The 17,229-nt window shown below is 47.5% G+C and overlaps 1 protein-coding gene across 2 annotated transcripts; it reads right to left on the bottom strand.

Annotated features, from left to right (window-relative positions):
• Positions 1–1,539: 1,539 nt before the first annotated feature.
• sacm1lb (SAC1 like phosphatidylinositide phosphatase b) lies at positions 1,540–16,997 on the bottom strand. 2 transcript variants are annotated; one of them, XR_014630565.1, is made up of 21 exons: positions 16,959–16,997; positions 16,210–16,307; positions 15,781–15,855; positions 15,475–15,602; positions 14,647–14,796; positions 14,304–14,363; positions 14,045–14,078; positions 12,765–12,866; positions 11,944–12,029; positions 11,352–11,438; positions 11,176–11,244; positions 10,964–11,043; positions 10,349–10,447; positions 9,676–9,814; positions 8,635–8,704; positions 8,353–8,425; positions 5,980–6,073; positions 5,728–5,820; positions 5,455–5,512; positions 2,109–4,353; positions 1,540–1,792 (listed from the first exon to the last, which is right to left on the bottom strand). XR_014630565.1 is itself a non-coding variant. In XM_084442305.1 (20 exons), exons 1-20 carry the CDS (start codon positions 16,985–16,987, stop codon positions 4,217–4,219), a joined length of 1,761 nt encoding a protein of 586 aa, XP_084298431.1. In that variant the 5' UTR covers positions 16,988–16,997; the 3' UTR covers positions 1,540–4,216. The 2 variants fall into 2 exon arrangements, 1 of the variants encoding a protein (XP_084298431.1); XM_084442305.1 differs by having other exon boundaries at positions 1,540–4,353.
• Between the last annotated feature and the right edge of the window lie 232 nt (positions 16,998–17,229).

Below are 17,229 nucleotides of genomic sequence, written 5' to 3'. Positions count from 1 at the left end.
GATTTTTTATGCTTTATGCTGGTTTGTATTTGACAGTAATAAGGATGTATATATATGTGTATACTTTATTTTACAGTCCAGAAGTTGAAAGGTGCTTACCATGAAATTAGATGTTTTCAATTATTTCTGGTACTCATTTCAAATAAATGAACACCATTTTGTTAACACCTAGTGCAAAATGATACATACAATGCTTGTGCCAATGAATCCCAAAGAAGTCTGCTTCTTGTGGTTACGATTTCATTATACCCCTCTCAGGTTATACCTGGTGAATAGCAGACTGTAAAATGAAGTGTCACCCTATCACATCTACTTTTTAACTATTTTAAATGTGCAAATTTATTTTGTATCTTTTCTATAGTGAGAACTGAAGGCATTTGAACCATGAAGGGCTTGTTGCACCTTGTTGAAAAAAAAAAACTGAAGGCTCGTTGAACCGTTTGTAAGTGTACAAGATCCACAGATATTGGAATACAGTAGCCTAAAGACATGCCGTATACTATTGTAGTCTGCCAGGTAAACCACACGTGAGTACAGGAAACATGGAAACACTTTGGTTTTTGAAAGGCTATGGACTGGCTTCATAAGTACCATCAAATGGATAAACTTAAGGCTTTCCAATTACATTGGATACTTAACAATTACTGCATTAAATACTGCAGGTTGTGTGAAGTGAAGCACTTACAGTACTGTTGTTATTGTTGTTGTGTCTAAGACATCAGAATATAGTTGTTTTTTTCCTTCAGCCTGGTGACCCAGACAGAGACTGGAGTTATGAAGGTAGAATTAAAAGTAGCCACTTGGAATAAGAAAATATGTTAAATGAATCCTAACACAGTCCACATCCATCACACTCCTTTCTTTAGTTGACAACCACAAACTCCACCCTCTGTACATTTGGAATAATCAGTGTAGATGAAGTAGCTATGTATATTTTTGATATGTTTTTTGTTTTCTTATCTGTACGGAAATAAATAAAAAAGCCTTTAGTACTAACTGGTAATGACTATGGTCTATTCTATGAAATAGCTGGCTCAGCAGAGCTCTTCGCCTGGTCTGGGATCAGTATAATGTAGTGCTGGACTACCGTACTTGTCGAGACTGCATTGAGAAAAGGTGCCGTGTCTTTAGACTGGAGCGGTCTGAAAAACATCCGCTAGCTGTCCAATATTGACTCTTTACACCACTATAAAGTGCTGAGAGTGGACATGCTTCAGACAGACTGTAGCCTACCCCTACCAGCACATTCCACATCCCTGTAGGAATCTCTAACTAAAGAGGAAACTCATACTGAAAAACACTTGTGGTCACTAGTTCAAACATGTTTAAATATATGTAGTCTATATTTTCTCATATTCCTCTTGACATTTTTTTTTCAATTAGTATTTTTATATTAAGCCTATATACTTTTTTAAATCTGCTTTAAACTAAAAACTATACATGATAAAATTGCTAAACATCCAATGGTTATATCAAATTGTCCAATAGTCAACCGAATATGCCAGCGTTGGACAGAGGAGCAATTAGAAACACGCTAGCTTTATTTCGATACCATATTGCATTGATCATCCACTGTGCCATTCATTTAAAAACAACAGTACAGTTGTACAGTGCTTGACCAAGACTTAAGCATTCCTTCCTCATTAATGCCACGGCACTTGCATGGGAATGAACGTCTCGCTAATTGGATCGCCCACCCCAGCCGCCTGACCCAGCCAGCGCCTCACCCCTGCCTCTCCAGGATAATCAGCTGTGGCATGTTAAGCCTGTTTTTTCCTCGTCAGATGTCTGGCTGAAACCAAAGCCAGCAAACAATTATGACATTTCCCTGTTATGAATGTCAAAGGACATTAACAACAAACTTCAGCAGAGGCAAGTTTCACAACCAGGGTTCGATAACATGCAGCTCTCACGTACTGCGATACATTCCATCAATATCAGCACAGAAAACTGGCAATATACTTAGGGTACTTTGGGAGAACAAAACTAAATCAGTTCCCTTACCCAAATCTATTACAGATTAAATAAATTCATGCATTGACAGATGTCTGTGTAGTGTTGGCAAGAGTGTTTGATGGAGAGAATGGTGACGCTGAGCACAGGCTTACAGGAGCAGCAAGGCCCGGTCAGAGCGTGCAGTGTCGTATACACCTTCCACACTTGGCTATCGGTCCAATGTTCCGATTGCTTTCTGATCGGGGAAAGACTGGCTTGTATTTGGCTAGTATGTAGAGAATCTAGGGAGCAGTGCAGGAAACTTGGCACCATAATTTATTACACCTTCCCAAAACAATAATAAGAAATCATGTGATAAATGACCATCAACAGCAATCAATCAACCAATGAAATGCGAAGCAGGTGAAAACAACGAACACATACAGTACCTGACAGGAATAATGTATTGCTTCAGTGTGTAACTGGAACGACAGACAACTATAAATCCTGTTTTGGGTTGTGCACAAGACTCGAATAAAGAGGTGTGGTACTGTAGGCCCACCTTCATTAAACAAGCTAGGGAAGCTTAGGGGACTAACTAGGTTTACAGCACAGATAGTAAAACGGTAAGACTGCATGAGCATTGCAATCATCATCAGATGGAATCATCTATTGGACCACTTCTCCAGTGAAAGGAGACATCTTACTGTCATGTTGGACCACTAGATCTGGATTGGAAAGACACATAGGCAAGTTCAATTCAACAATAGTAACATAATTACAATAATTATTATATAATTACTATTTTTTTGTTGTTGTTCAATACATTCTCAGATCAGAAGGTACTGCTCTGGCAGTAACTAAGTACCAGAGAGGAATTGATACTGTCTTCTGTTAATGATTATGTACATATACACCCCTCTCTCTCTCTCTCTTTCTCTCTGTCTGTCTGTCTGTCTGTATGACAACACCAAGCCCGGTGGAAGGCAGTCCAGCCTGATCCAGTCGCAGCGCTAGCTAAATGAATTCTCCCGACAATAATTAAGTGAGAGAAGAAAAGTCAAATAAAGACAGGGATAGAGATACGTAGAGAAACAAGTAGAGAGAGAGAGAGAGAGAGAGATGAGGAATAAAAGGTGCAGAGATGTTGGGGACGTGCCAGCGGTCAGTCACAGTCCAGGTTCCCCCCACATAACGCAACACTGCGACCCACTGGAGGCCAGACTCCTCTGGCTGGGTGAGCTGAGCACTCACTGGCATTTCAGTCCTGGACTGTAGCTCCCAGTCCTACTGGACGATGAGATGATTGTTCCCATTTAACAGGTGTGTCATTATTAGCAGAGCGGTGGCTTTGACAGCCTACTGGTCAGGGGCCGGGCCTTACCTGCCTACCTACTTATTAGACTGGGGGGGGGGGGCTCATCTTTCAGACAGCCAAGTCGGACCTTTAGTTGATTCAACTTATGCTCGGTCCCTGACTCTTTCTGTCATCAAGCTCAGTGTTGGGGGAGGGGGGGGGGGCAGAGATCTCATTGGAACCAGTCTGTGTAGTACGATGAAGTACTAGCATGCTAGGTTCGCGCTCTGTACAGTGCTACTCGGGAACGGTTGTTACCAGACATTAAAAACAGCCTGCGACCTCAATCTCTCCAGCCACTGGACAGTTACCCGGGACCACTCAGGCGGCTGCTGGCCAACCACGGCACAGCCTTCCTCCCAAGACACTGTGGCGTGGCTCCCCATCAACCAATCAGGTCAGAGATCTAGTGTGGTAACAGGACAGGGCTACGGTATGAGGTTGGCATGGCAACAAATAACATACAAAGGCAAAAGACAGATAAACCGTCGTTTTCGCTCCGGATGGAGCTGTGGAGTCACGGAAAATGGAACGTTCCGCCGTCCGTTTGAACGAGTTCGGCGGGCGAGCCGTGGAACCGGGTGACGTCAGAAAGATAAAAACCACTAAGGCTCGGGCCTGTACAGTAAAAGGGATGGACGCAGTGAGGCCCGTCCTCAACAGTGTGTGCCGACCGTGTGGACAGCAGCAGGCCAGTGCGCAGCAAAGTCTCTGGGCTTCCCAGCAAAATGTCCGACACGTGACCTTCCTCTCGCCCCGCCCTCGCGCTCCTTCCTCTCTCCTCCTTCCTCTCTCCACCCTCCTCCTGCTGTGGGGTCAGTACAGGCTCCAGGCCCGCTGGTGCTGGGGGTAGAGCTGTGATGAAGAGGAGGATGAAGAGAAAGAGAGGTCCGCGGGGCCCAGCTGCTTTCCACACGCACACGTTCAGTCCATCTTCTCCTTCTGCACCAGCTTGGGGGCGTCGACAAAGTCGCGCCCGTTGAAGAGGATCACGCCCCCGGTGACCACGCTGGCCGAGCCCCAGAACAGCACGTAGGCCAGGGTCTCCGTCCACGTGTCGCCTGGAGGAGGAGAGGAGGGGGAGGGGGTCAGGGCTGACGTCATTCTGAGTACCCAGAAGCTCTCGCTACGGCAAGAGCTCCTGGGAACAAGCTATGACATTCGTGAACACCAATGAGAATCCGATCGGATTTTCAACCGGATGCTGATTGGCCCGCGCAGGTCGTGGGCTGTGCGGAGAGGCTGACTTGGCCTCTGATTGGTCACTGACCGCAGATTTCCACTTTTTCAAGTATTGCTAACGAGTCCTGCACTCATACGACCTGTCGTTAGCATATCTGGCACACAATGTGCGATTTACTTGGACTTTGTTCGACATTAACTCTCACTTTACAGAGGTTTACAGAGGTTTCATTACACATACTGTAAATGGTAAATGGACTGCACTTATATAGCGCTTTTCCACCTTAGTGGCACTGAAATCGCTTTGGCGCTAGCTGCCATGCAAGGTGCTAACCTGCTCATTGGGAGCAATTTGGGGTTAGGTGTCTTGCTCAAGGACACTTCGACATGTGGGCAGTCGGAGCTGGGATTCGAACCGCTGACCCTTCGATCACTGAATGACCCGCTCTACCAACTGAGCTACAGCCGCCCCTGTAGGTGCAGATATACTACCGTTTGCAAGTGCAGAGTAAACAGCGCCCTGTGCAGTCCACAGAGAGCGTGCGCTGTGCATCTTCACACTGTGCTCCTTCACACTGTGCATCTTCACACTGTGCACCTTCACACTGTGCACCTTCACACTGTGCACCTTCACACTGTGCACCTTCACACTGTGCTCCTTCACACTGTGCACCTTCACACTGTGCACCTTCACACTGTGCACCTTCACACTGTGCTCCTTCACACTGTGCACCTTCACACTGTGCACCTTCACACTGTGCACCGGCACCCATAGTTTTTCATTTAGTCCCGACTATGTGCTCCTGATGAAATAATGTTCAAACGGAGCTGGATTTGAAAGGTAGACTAATGCGCTGGCTCTAGTCCAGACTAGGCTGACGTCAACATCTATCTGTTGCGATAGATGCCTGATGCAGTTGTGAGTGTGGGCGCGCCCGCGTGTGAGTGTGTACACGCGAGGGTAGAGAGAGGGGTCTTACCGGCCATGAGCAGGCAGATGATGCACATGGAGAAGGCTACCACCATGATGATGGGCAACTGGAGGAGAGAGATCAGACGGTCAGACACTTCACACACACACACACGCACACATGCGCACACGCGCGAGCGCACACGCACACACACACCTCACACAGACACAGACACACACACGCACACACAGGCACACACGGGCACACACGGGCACACACGGGCACACACGGGCACACACGGGCACACAGGCTGAGCAACACCGTGGCCCTATTGGATCTCACCGTCAGGAACTTCCAGTCTTTGGGCTCGTGGAGGGGCGTGGTCATGTCCGACTCTTCGATGGCGTAGTTGCCAAGGAACAGATCGATGGAGTCCTATGAGTGGAAGGAGGGGGGCGGGGTTATAATAAAGAGCGAACTCACATTGGCCTCTTCGTAGGGCGCAGTGAACACAAAAAGGAAAACAGACAAGTACAAGACATACACACAGACAGACACAGACAGACACACACACACACAAACACACACAAACACCTGTCTGAAACCATCTGAGAAGTTGTTTTTGTAGTATCGGATCATGGAGTTCCAGCCGTCCATCACCAGGCCCCACTGGGTCCTCTTCCCTGTCCTGTGGAGACGCAGAGAGGAGGAGCACAGACACAACCAGTCACTAAATCTCTTTCTCTTTCTAGATTTCGATTATTGGGGTAATGATTTGATTTCAAAACGATTTTCGATTATTGACGATTATCGATGTGATAAATTATACATTTCAATGACTTTTCCACCATTTATAAATACACCCCAAGCGCAGAATTATTGGACTTCTGTAGGACCACCAGCAAACATACAATTTGACAACAAAATGTCTGGAACTTGTGTGTAAAAAACGGATTGAAAACCAAAATGGGTGAAAATGTGAAAGAATCCACCCTAAAAAAAAAGTATCTGGGAAAGTATCTGGGGAAAAAAAGGTTTTGGTAACACTTTACAATAAGGGTACATTAATAAGCATTAGTTAATGCATTATTAAGCATTAAGTAACTAATGTCTCTATAAACCATTTACTGTTATTCATGTTAACTAAGGTTAACTCACCTAACCCTAACCCTAACCTTAACTAAGGTATTAACATTAGTAACGTAACCTAACCCTAAATAAGCATTAGTTAACAGTTAACTAATGTTTTTGTGACCCTTATTGTAAAGTGTGACCAAGATTTTTATGAATAGAATCACGATTTTTCCCACCACCTCTACTGTTTTAGTGTGTGTTCTTGTAGCCTGCTCGTTAGTTACACAGGGATAACCAGCGCTGTGAGGTCTCTCTCCCCGGTGAGACACAGGGATAACCAGCGCTGTGAGGTCTCTCTCCCCGGTGAGACACAGGGATAACCAGCGCTGTGAGGTCTCTCTCCCCGGTGAGACACAGGGATAACCAGCGCTGTGAGGTCTCTCTCCCCGGTGAGACACAGGGATAACCAGCGCTGTGAGGTCTCTCTCCCCGGTGAGACACAGGGATAACCAGCGCTGTGAGGTCTCTCTCCCCGGTGAGACACAGGGATAACCAGCGCTGTGAGGTCTCTCTCCCCGGTGAGACACAGGGATAACCAGCGCTGTGAGGTCTCTCTCCCCGGTGAGACACAGGGATAACCAGCGCTAAGAGGTCTCTCTCCCCGGTGAGACACAGGGATAACCAGCGCTGTGAGGTCTCTCTCCCTGGTGAGATACAGGGATAACCAGCGCTGTGAGGTCTCTCTCCCCGGTGAGACACAGGGATAACCAGCGCTGTGAGGTCTCTCTCCCCGGTGAGACACAGGGATAACCAGCGCTGTGAGGTCTCTCTCCCCGGTGAGACACAGGGATAACCAGCGCTGTGAGGTCTCTCTCCCCGGTGAGACACAGAGATAACCAGCGCTGTGAGGTCTCTCTCCCCGGTGAGACACAGGGATAACCAGCGCTGTGAGGTCTCTCTCCCCGGTGAGACACAGGGATAACCAGCGCTGTGAGGTCTCTCTCCCCGGTGAGACACGGGGATAACCAGCGCTGTGAGGTCTCTCTCCCCGGTGAGACACAGGGATAACCAGCGCTAAGAGGTCTCTCTCCCCGGTGAGACACAGGGATAACCAGCGCTGTGAGGTCTCTCTCCCCGGTGAGACACGGGGATAACCAGCGCTGTGAGGTCTCTCTCCCCGGTGAGACACAGGGATAACCAGCGCTGTGAGGTCTCTCTCCCCGGTGAGACACAGGGATAACCAGCGCTGTGAGGTCTCTCTCCCTGGTGAGATACAGGGATAACCAGCGCTGTGAGGTCTCTCTCCCCGGTGAGACACAGGGATAACCAGCGCTGTGAGGTCTCTCTCCCTGGTGAGACACAGGGATAACCAGCGCTGTGAGGTCTCTCTCCCCGGTGAGACACAGGGATAACCAGCGCTGTGAGGTCTCTCTCCCCGGTGAGACACAGGGATAACCAGCGCTAAGAGGTCTCTCTCCCCGGTGAGACACAGGGATAACCAGCGCTGTGAGGTCTCTCTCCCCGGTGAGACACAGGGATAACCAGCGCTAAGAGGTCTCTCTCCCCGGTGAGACACAGGGATAACCAGCGCTGTGAGGTCTCTCTCCCCGGTGAGACACAGAGATAACCAGCGCTGTGAGGTCTCTCTCCCCGGTGAGACACAGGGATAACCAGCGCTAAGAGGTCTCTCTCCCCGGTGAGACACAGGGATAACCAGCGCTGTGAGGTCTCTCTCCCCGGTGAGACACAGAGATAACCAGCGCTGTGAGGTCTCTCTCCCCGGTGAGACACAGAGATAACCAGCGCTGTGAGGTCTCTCTCCCCGGTGAGACACAGGGATAACCAGCGCTGTGAGGTCTCTCTCCCCGGTGAGACACAGGCAGACAAGCTCACCTTGTGAAGTCCGTCTTTAAGGCCCCAGTGCCAGCGTACTGCTTGGCACACGCGTTGGCGTTGTCTGCCCAGGCTGTGTGGGGGGAGGGAGAGAGAGAGAGAGAGAGAGAGAGAGAGAGAGAGAGAGAGAGAGAGAGAGAGAGAGAGGGCAAGATGGAGAGTGGAAGGCAGAGAGAGTAAATGATCTGACTGTTAAGAGGCCATGAGGATCATGATACTAACGGAACATGGCCGCTGCAGAGCGCGGGGTCTGGCTAGGAAGGGGGGGGGGGATCACTTCACCATTCTTGTAGATCTTCTCAAAGTCCGCCTGGTCTTCGATCCTCTGGCCCACGCGGAGGACTCCCATCCTCTGTGGGGAGACACACCAGACACGCTAAGGTGAGGACGAGGGCGTGCTCTCACGGTCCGGCGGGCAGCAAACAGGACCACCCCCCCCCCCTCTCCCCCGCAGGCTCTGGCTAAACCAAGATGGCTTCCACCGACAGCAGCACCATTTACCATTTATAGGAGCTGAGACCTGAGGCGATAGCAGAGGTCTAATAACAAGGTCAATGTTTTCCCCTATCGCCTCAGGTGTCAGTGACCAGCTTGACCTCCGATTCGCAGCACAAACATGTAAACAACAACCAGACCGGTGGTGCTGAGAGGTGTTGAGACTTGAGACCCCAACTACTTGAGGAGGGGATTTATGAGACTTGCCATAAAACACAAAGCTCTTTTACAGCCCTGTGGTCAGATACCTTTAAACAACAGTGTGCACATATTCAAAGTCCAACGTCAGAAAGACCCACTCAGAGAAAGAGAGAAAGAGAGAGAGAGAGAGACAGAGAGACAGAGAGACAGAGAGACAGAGAGACAGAGAGACAGAGAGAGAGAGAGCGCTTCTCCCCTGGGGTTGTTGTTCCCAGCTGTCAGACAATGGTTACGAAAGACCAGTTCTGGTCATCGTTTGAGACCAAATGTAGGCCAAAACTAGACACGAGGCTAATCACACGACAAGGGGCTATGTTCGGTCAGACTCGAGTTAAGAGGTGTTTGCCTTCATACTCTTCTCCGCTCCCTCATAAATCACCCTTTTAACTGTAGGTTTAACAGCTCGTTGGAGGGAGAAGCTACTCTATCACTATTTGACCTGTTTTTACAGAACAGTAAAGAATACATCAAGGAAACGCAAGAGGACCCCCTCCCCACCCGGGGGGGGGGTAGCGCGTCTGAATGCGTTGGGAGCGGCAGCCAGCAGTACAGTAGTAGCGCCGGCGCCGGTGGAGAACCTAGGGAAAACGGGACCGCCCCGTACGCCGCCATCTGGCGAGGCCGCACCTCCAGCTGGGACTGCAGCGAGCGGCGCGCCAGCAGGCTCTGGATGACGTTGGTCCGGTCCAGACAGTCCATGCAGTTGCTGCGGAACATGCCGTCCTGCTGCACCTGCACCTTCCCATCGACGTCCACCAGGAAGTACCTGGCGACGGCGGAAGAGAGACGCGGCGGTGAGACACACAGGCCGAGCTTTTGACGGACGCGTAATGGAACCGCGGAGCGTAGAGACGCTTCCCTGTGTGCCGATGGCTGCGTTTCCAATCGCATACTTCGACTTTTTACTAGCAGTACGTACTACAGCTGCCCCAAGAAAGTATGTACTTTGCACGCAGTACGCATACAATATATATATATATACATATCGCTTTTGTCATAACAGTGCGCCTTGAAATTTGACCACATCCGTCGCTGTCCATAAAGCGACATTCGTCCGCAGCTGTCGTAACTCACACATGACATCATTTACGTTGCGCACAGGATTGTGGGTCAGAACAGTCTGCTGGCTTGCATACTGAAAAATATGACCGGATGTAGTAGGACATACTGGTATTTCTGCCATACTGCATGTGGCATACTATGTATCGGGACATGCTACATTCTTTTTTTTGGCATACTGTGCAGTATGGAAGTATGCGATTCGGAACGCGGCCCAAGACAGCTCCCGTTGCACACTTACCCAAACTCTTCCTGCATCTCAGCGACCATGTCCACCAAGATCTGCAGCCGGTGCCACCTCATCTGACTGCACTCCTTATGGAAGTCAAACGCTATGTAGCTAGAGAGGGAGAGAGAGAGAGAGAGTGAGAGAGAGTGAGAGAGAGAGAGAGAGAGAGAGAGAGAGAGAGACAGACAATTGAGAGTGAAAAGAGAGTGAAACATTGAACAATAACATTGAAAACAGATTCTCTGAGTCTTGTCTCAACGCCAGACCCATGAGAGTTCTTTCGCTGATACACTACATAAGCTACACTAACTATGCTACTGCATGCTGCAGATCTCTCTATGGCTCTGGGACACTTCATGCAAAAATCTGGTGTTCAAATCCTGGCAATTCATTGGTAGCGCCGGAATCTCGGCGACACCAATCAGTAACAACTTTCGCAATCAGGAATTCCCCCCCATAGATATACCCCACCCATCTAACCTGGGCTAGCGTCTCTCATTTGCTGCTACGACCTGTCACTCCTAATTTTGACCCGTCGAAGAAAAAACGATGAAGAATTCCAGTATGTTTAAAAAAATCATCACTGCAATTCTACTGAAGCTAAACAGAACGATGAGGACGGCTTACTTGACCATGCCATTGCCCAGACTGGACACCATCTTAGCAAAGGCCAGTTCCAGTGGCTTTTCAGAGCCTTTCTGGTTGATCTGTGAGAATAGAAAAAGACACGGAGTGATGACACCTGAAAGCACACCTCAAATGCTCTACTAAAGTTGCGTGAACATCTTCATTTAAACAGTGTGCACTGTGTGGATCAGGCATCACCTGCTGGTCCTCACCAGATTTAAAATCACTTGCTTTCCATACAGGATGATCTGGGAGTCAAAATGCCTCTGGAAGCCATCCAGCTGGAAGACCAGAACAGGATTCAGGATCACTGCTACAACATTTGACAACCAACACTGGCCTACAACAGGATAATTCTCTTGTCAATCATCATGAAAAGAAAGCTTACGTGATTGACAGTTTTGCTGAACTGAGGTTTTGGTTTGTACTTGAGATTCGGCCTTTGGGACCAGTAGAAGGGAATCGACCCTCGAGTCTGTGAATAACAAGAGAGGAAGAACACTCTGTGAGAAACATGGACGACAGTAACATTCATCTACCCACTCATCCATCAATCATCAATGACATGACTTTCCTCACACATCCCCCTGAAAGACTTGACCATCAAGTAGATGTTGGGTGCTTTGGCGCGTTGTGGAAAACTACCAACAGCCGGGGTCTATCGCACAAAGACTCCAGTAAGAGTGTGAAGTTGAGGTCTCAGGGTAACTAGAGACCCACAGAGGAACAAGCCTGACATAGTTACCAGAGGTGCCAAATTCCTGCCTTGAGGGATCGGAAAGCTACTGGAACGGCCACGTTCCACCCAGAATCTCGAAGACTCTTAAGCTTATAAGGGTGTTGTCAGGTGGGCCTAGACACTCAGCGACCAGCCGTCCACGTCGTAGACTTTCTTTAGCCTGTCATGTTACACTACATGTCTTGACCTCCTCCCCTCAACGCAAATATACCACTGAGGTGCTGGTTGGTGTCTGTCTCACCTGTACAAATGAGGCTTTGCCACCGTTGTACTGCACGATCTGCTCCGTCTCCACAAAGTTAGCAGCATGGCCCTCAGAGTCGATGCCTGGGAGGGGGGGTCGAGAAACGCAACACACACAAAAATTACATTTATGAAAAAATATCTGAGGTGTGGAAAGTAGTGGAGGGGAGGAATAAAATTGTCATATTGCGCGTTTGCCTGATCTGAATAGTTGTGTGTGCTTTATGTTGGGCTCACACTACAGGATTTTGGGGCCGATTTATCCCTGATTCACCCTCCCGACAATCGGAGGAGAACTGGCTGGAACGTTGGTCAGTACCGATGTTCGGCCCAGAAGATCTTGTAATGTGAGGGGTTTACAGATCCAATCTTAAACCTCCCGATCGGCTTGCAGACCCATTGGGGCGGCCCCGATAATATCAAACATGTTTTTATTATATTTAAGATTATTACGTCACTACTTTACAAGCGAGACCAGTGGTTTGTTGCTCCCTTGGACGCGATAACATCCTGTAGTGTGTGATGAGCCGTTATTTTCAAATCTTGTCGTGTGTGCTTGTTTGAGATTCACGAGAAGAACATCTGTTAAGATTCTCCTTATATGCGTGATGCAACCTGATTTAGAAATCGGTTAGGATTTTAAATATCCTGTAGTGTGAGCCCAGCATCCATTAGTGGATCCCGCTGTCGTTGCAAATGTCCTGCCATTAACGATCCCCAGACTGAGGAGCTGGATCGAGCCCAAACACACTTAAGGTGTGCGGCTGACTAATCAGTTCTCCTCGTCCGGTGATAAAAAGCCGAAGCCGGCGTAGTCACCTCGGACGTAGTAGCGAACCCCGGCCCTGAAACAGCTCCTCCTGGAGATGATGTCCCACTCAAAGATCTTCCCGTTGATGCAGCACGACTTCATGATGATGACTGGACAACAATGCGCGGGTCAAGGACTGAACCTTCAGGGTTACATTTCTACTCATTGTTATGCACTGAATGAAGCTGTCGATTCAACAGACCGGTCTGATCTGGCCAATAACACCGTTATGAATCTCATCCATCAAATGAACTCATCCATCAAATGAACTCATCCATAAAATGGGCCCCTGAGGAAGCACCTGGGAAAAAAACAGCCATATACCTAAAAAAAATAAACTCCTGAATGTGAGACAGGATGGTACAGGACGGACTGGTACACTGACTGATGCCTATCAAAGATTATGAAAAAATGATAAGTGGCATGATGACATAATAAGATAGCTCTCTGGCAGTCATTTGTCTGTGGCTCCTTCACATGTACAGCCTAAACGCTTTTCAACAGCATTTTTCTGACTGACTCAGAATCCAATGGAGTCATCCATTCTTAGGAACTTCATCAAGGTATATCAAAACTTCTAATACCTCATATCTCATACCACATATCTAGTATCTCATACCAAATACACAAGCACACGCGCGCGCACGCGCGCGCACACACACACACACACACACACACACACACACACACACACACTACTGCCTGAAGCTGTGATTTGTTTCCTCCTTTCCAAGTATTCAGCAGTTTACTGATCTCCAGCTCCCCCTAGTGTCGTAATGAGCAAACAGCAGGTCTAGGTTTGGAGTAAAGCTGTTCCACAGCACCACACTACTGCTAAAAGAAGACTGGGAGGAACAAATAGGCCTTGACAGGGAGAAAAGCTTAAACTGAACAGGTTTTCACTGAATTATTAAAATAAACTGCATTCCAGAGGTTGTTGAACACAAGCTGCTTAGTGAAATAAACTAATCTGGATTATCTAACAGTTTTAAAATCAACCACTCTGCATTACTCAAGACAACTAAACAGAGTTGAAGGCAAATACACTATGAACCTGGAATTTGACATAAACTGTAGTTATGGAAAGAAGACTTCTTATTTCAACAATAGAGTTACAGTAGAGTTTCAGCCCAATGCTGGGTTTAACTACTGCAAATAGCCACTTACTGTCCCCATATCTCACAGAGGCATTCATACTGTACAGGAAATATCAAAAAGAGTTTCCTGCTTGTGAGCATTGGAGAGGAAAGTGTGTTCATCTGGTTTTGGCACCAACCAGAAAGGATACAGCCATGGACAACTGGGTATGCAAACTTGTGTAGCTGTAATTCAAAGGAAAAGAGTTGTCAGTCTAGCATGACTTTGCTACTGGGGCATTAGTTCACTGAAATTCCGTTCACTTAATGACATTGGCCGGGTTTCCCGAACGCGTTAAGAAGCACTTAACTCCAAAGTACTTCTTAACTCCCATGCAAAGGGTTGCTTAAGAAGGGTTCCTTAAGAAGGTTCTTTATCGGGAAACCCGGCCATTGCCTGTTGTTTCTTACCTCTGGCTGTGCCATGAATTCTCTCAAGAGGTGACCGTTCCACACAAACCGTGGATCTGCCTAGAGAGAGAGAGAGAGAGAGAGAAAGAGAGAGAGAGAGAAAGAAGAAAGAGACAACGGGAAGGAGAGAGAGGGAACATCTATCATGCTGACAGTTGCTGCAAATATTATGCTGTCTAAAAAGGCCTCTGCAAACTCACTCCTGCACTTCATCATCATCATCATCAGTTTTCTTACAGCATCAGTCCGAACACCTAGTGGATACAATTACACGTAGATAAAGAGAACTGACAGGAGCTCCCATGAGACTCCCTTTACCCCCCGTCTCCCTCATGTCTCTCACCCTCTCCAACAGGCTCATTTCTTGGAACTCCGGGCTGGTGTTCGCCAGACGCTGCAGGGAGTGGGTTAGGTCGTAGTCCGTGGCAAAGTAGAAGCCGTCTGTGTTGAGCACACTGTTGATCATGGACAGGAAGGCCTTGTTGTCTTGCATCTGACAGGGAGGGTGATGGGTCAAATGTTAGGTGACTGACTGAGATGGTATCATTTAGGAGGTCGTGGAGCACAAGAAAGTATTACAATAGAAAATGTTTTTTTAATCATGTACAAGAAGACAAACAGTACTAACTGGTCAAATGACTATTCAGTCGATCTTGCCAAAAGTACCAAACTACATACACTTGCCTCAAATCGAGGACCCAACAAGAGTTTCATTGACATAACTTCGGTCTGAAAGCGCCTCTTGTTCTGTCTGTGAGTGGTAATCTTGTTCGCTGTAGCCTGCTTCGCTGTATCCAAACAACCACCACCACACTATCTGGGACAGGCTGGTCTCACAGGAATAACAATAAAACAGAGCATCCTATGTGAGATCAGATGCAGAGTGTTCTCCCTCCATAATGCTGGTCTCTGCCGCAAATCTCTTCAGATTCCTGACGAGTATCAGTAAAACCCTGGCTGCTTTCCTGTCTCCTCTTCCTCAAATATCCATATCCAACAGTCACTATTACCATAATGAGGATTCACGGTTTCAACCCTCTCATGTCAAGGCTACAGCGAACAAGATTACCACTCACAGACAGAACAAGAGGCGCTTTCAGACCGAAGTTATGTCCAGAGGAGTCAGAGTAGAGGTGGGTAGCGAGGGACCTAGTTCAGCTCCCGTTCATACCTGGTTGTCTGTCAGGTGTAGTACTGTCTTCTTGTATGAGATGACTTCAAAGTCCAAAGCCTTCCACACAGCGTGTCCAAGCAGGTCACCCACTTTCCTCTTCTTGGTGATAACGATGAGGTACATGCCTGGGTGGGAAAGGGGGGGGGGGGTCAAGAGAAACAGCTGTCACTCAAACAGTGTGAATTGAATCGAATGGGGTGTGTTGTGATTTAAAACAAACAAGCAAACAAACAAAAAACACAATCTACCAACACCGGACTCAATGAACATGTTCATGCTGAGACAGAGATTAACTGAACCTACCTGCCACCAGCCGGATGGTTCCCATGATGCCACATATCGGCCGGGTAACAGCAGAGGGAGGGATGTCTTCCCTCACTGAGGGCAGAGATGGAAAACACAACATCAGCAGCAGCATCACCTTACCCCTGCGTCCGTCAGCGTCTGAATCAACCATCAACCACCAGACGCTAATGACATTAATCCATTGTAATTAATGACAGCGGCTCCACTGCGGCCGTTGCATCGCATCCAACGTTAGAGAATCGCCGAGGTTCATTTCTTGATTTTTGACGGACGCTGACAGTTGATTCTGACGGACACAGCGGAGCCATGGGGATAGCTAGATTCTATGATTTCCACTGGCTTCAGTCAATATCTGTTTGGGCAGCCAGCAAAGACCTTACATGTACAGTATGTTGCAAGAACACAATCAAATCACAAAATAAGTACCTGTGAGGGTCATTTCTGTGGACACCCTATCAATAGCAAGGACATCATGGGAGCCATCATCACTAGCCTCAATGTAAAACTTCTCAGGGGCTGTGTGCCTATAGGGAGAGGGCAGGAGAAAGTCAGTGACGGGATCGTGATGACAGACATATTTATTGTTAGGTTAGATTTGTTGACACTACCTGTACATATATAGCAGGGCGCAGGGATATTCCACCTTTACAAAATAAGATGACGTTAAGCGTGTATAGACATGGAATATCACTGAACCCCGAAGAGGTCTAATGTTACTTGAAATTACATTCCGTCAGAGTAAAGCTAATTTATCTTGACGTTAGCTGGCTAGCTCGCATTAACGTTATCTAAGCCGGTAGCTAGCTAGCCTACGCAATCGACACTGGCTAGACCGGCTTTTAATGCAACTAGTTAGCTAAATTAGCTATCCAAGTTTTGTATCCTCAACCCAAGTTCACGCTAGTTACTTCAGCTTGATAGTCAATGCAGCACTGTATGGTGAATTAGCTAGCTAGCTAACGTTAGCGCTAATGCCATAAGGACCCCCAGTTAGCCTCCTAGCTAGCTAGCACTAGCTACTAGCTTGCATGTTTGCTGCTGGCTGGGACAGCAACTCTACTGTTCATCGGAGGTTATTAACAAGCCAGTTTTAAGTATAATGTAAAATGTGAATAAATACATATAAATATAAATAAAACACGTAGTTGCTATGATTAAAAGTATTAAAGACTTACAGGTTGAAGCTCGTAAAGGCGGATGCCATCTTTGCTTCAGCGTCTGTCTGACCCCAGTGACGTGTCATTGAAAGCTAGTTAGCTAACGAGCTAACGTTGGCCAAGCTGGCTTGCAAGTAAAAAAAAATACAATAAAATAAATAAATAAACATGTGGACTTTTTTTATGAATATAAATGACAATTATTTTCCAACAAGCATACAAGTGTCATAAGACGATCACATATAAAAGAGGGGGAAATAAAAAGACAATAAAAAACTAGAAAATTGCA

The sequence above is a fragment of the Borostomias antarcticus genome (genome assembly GCF_949987555.1).
Source record: "Borostomias antarcticus genome assembly, chromosome: 8".
NCBI classification, from domain to species: domain Eukaryota; kingdom Metazoa; phylum Chordata; class Actinopteri; order Stomiiformes; family Stomiidae; genus Borostomias; species Borostomias antarcticus.
The sequence above is the reverse complement of the archived record's forward strand: the minus strand, read 5'-3'. Positions and strand labels throughout refer to the sequence as shown.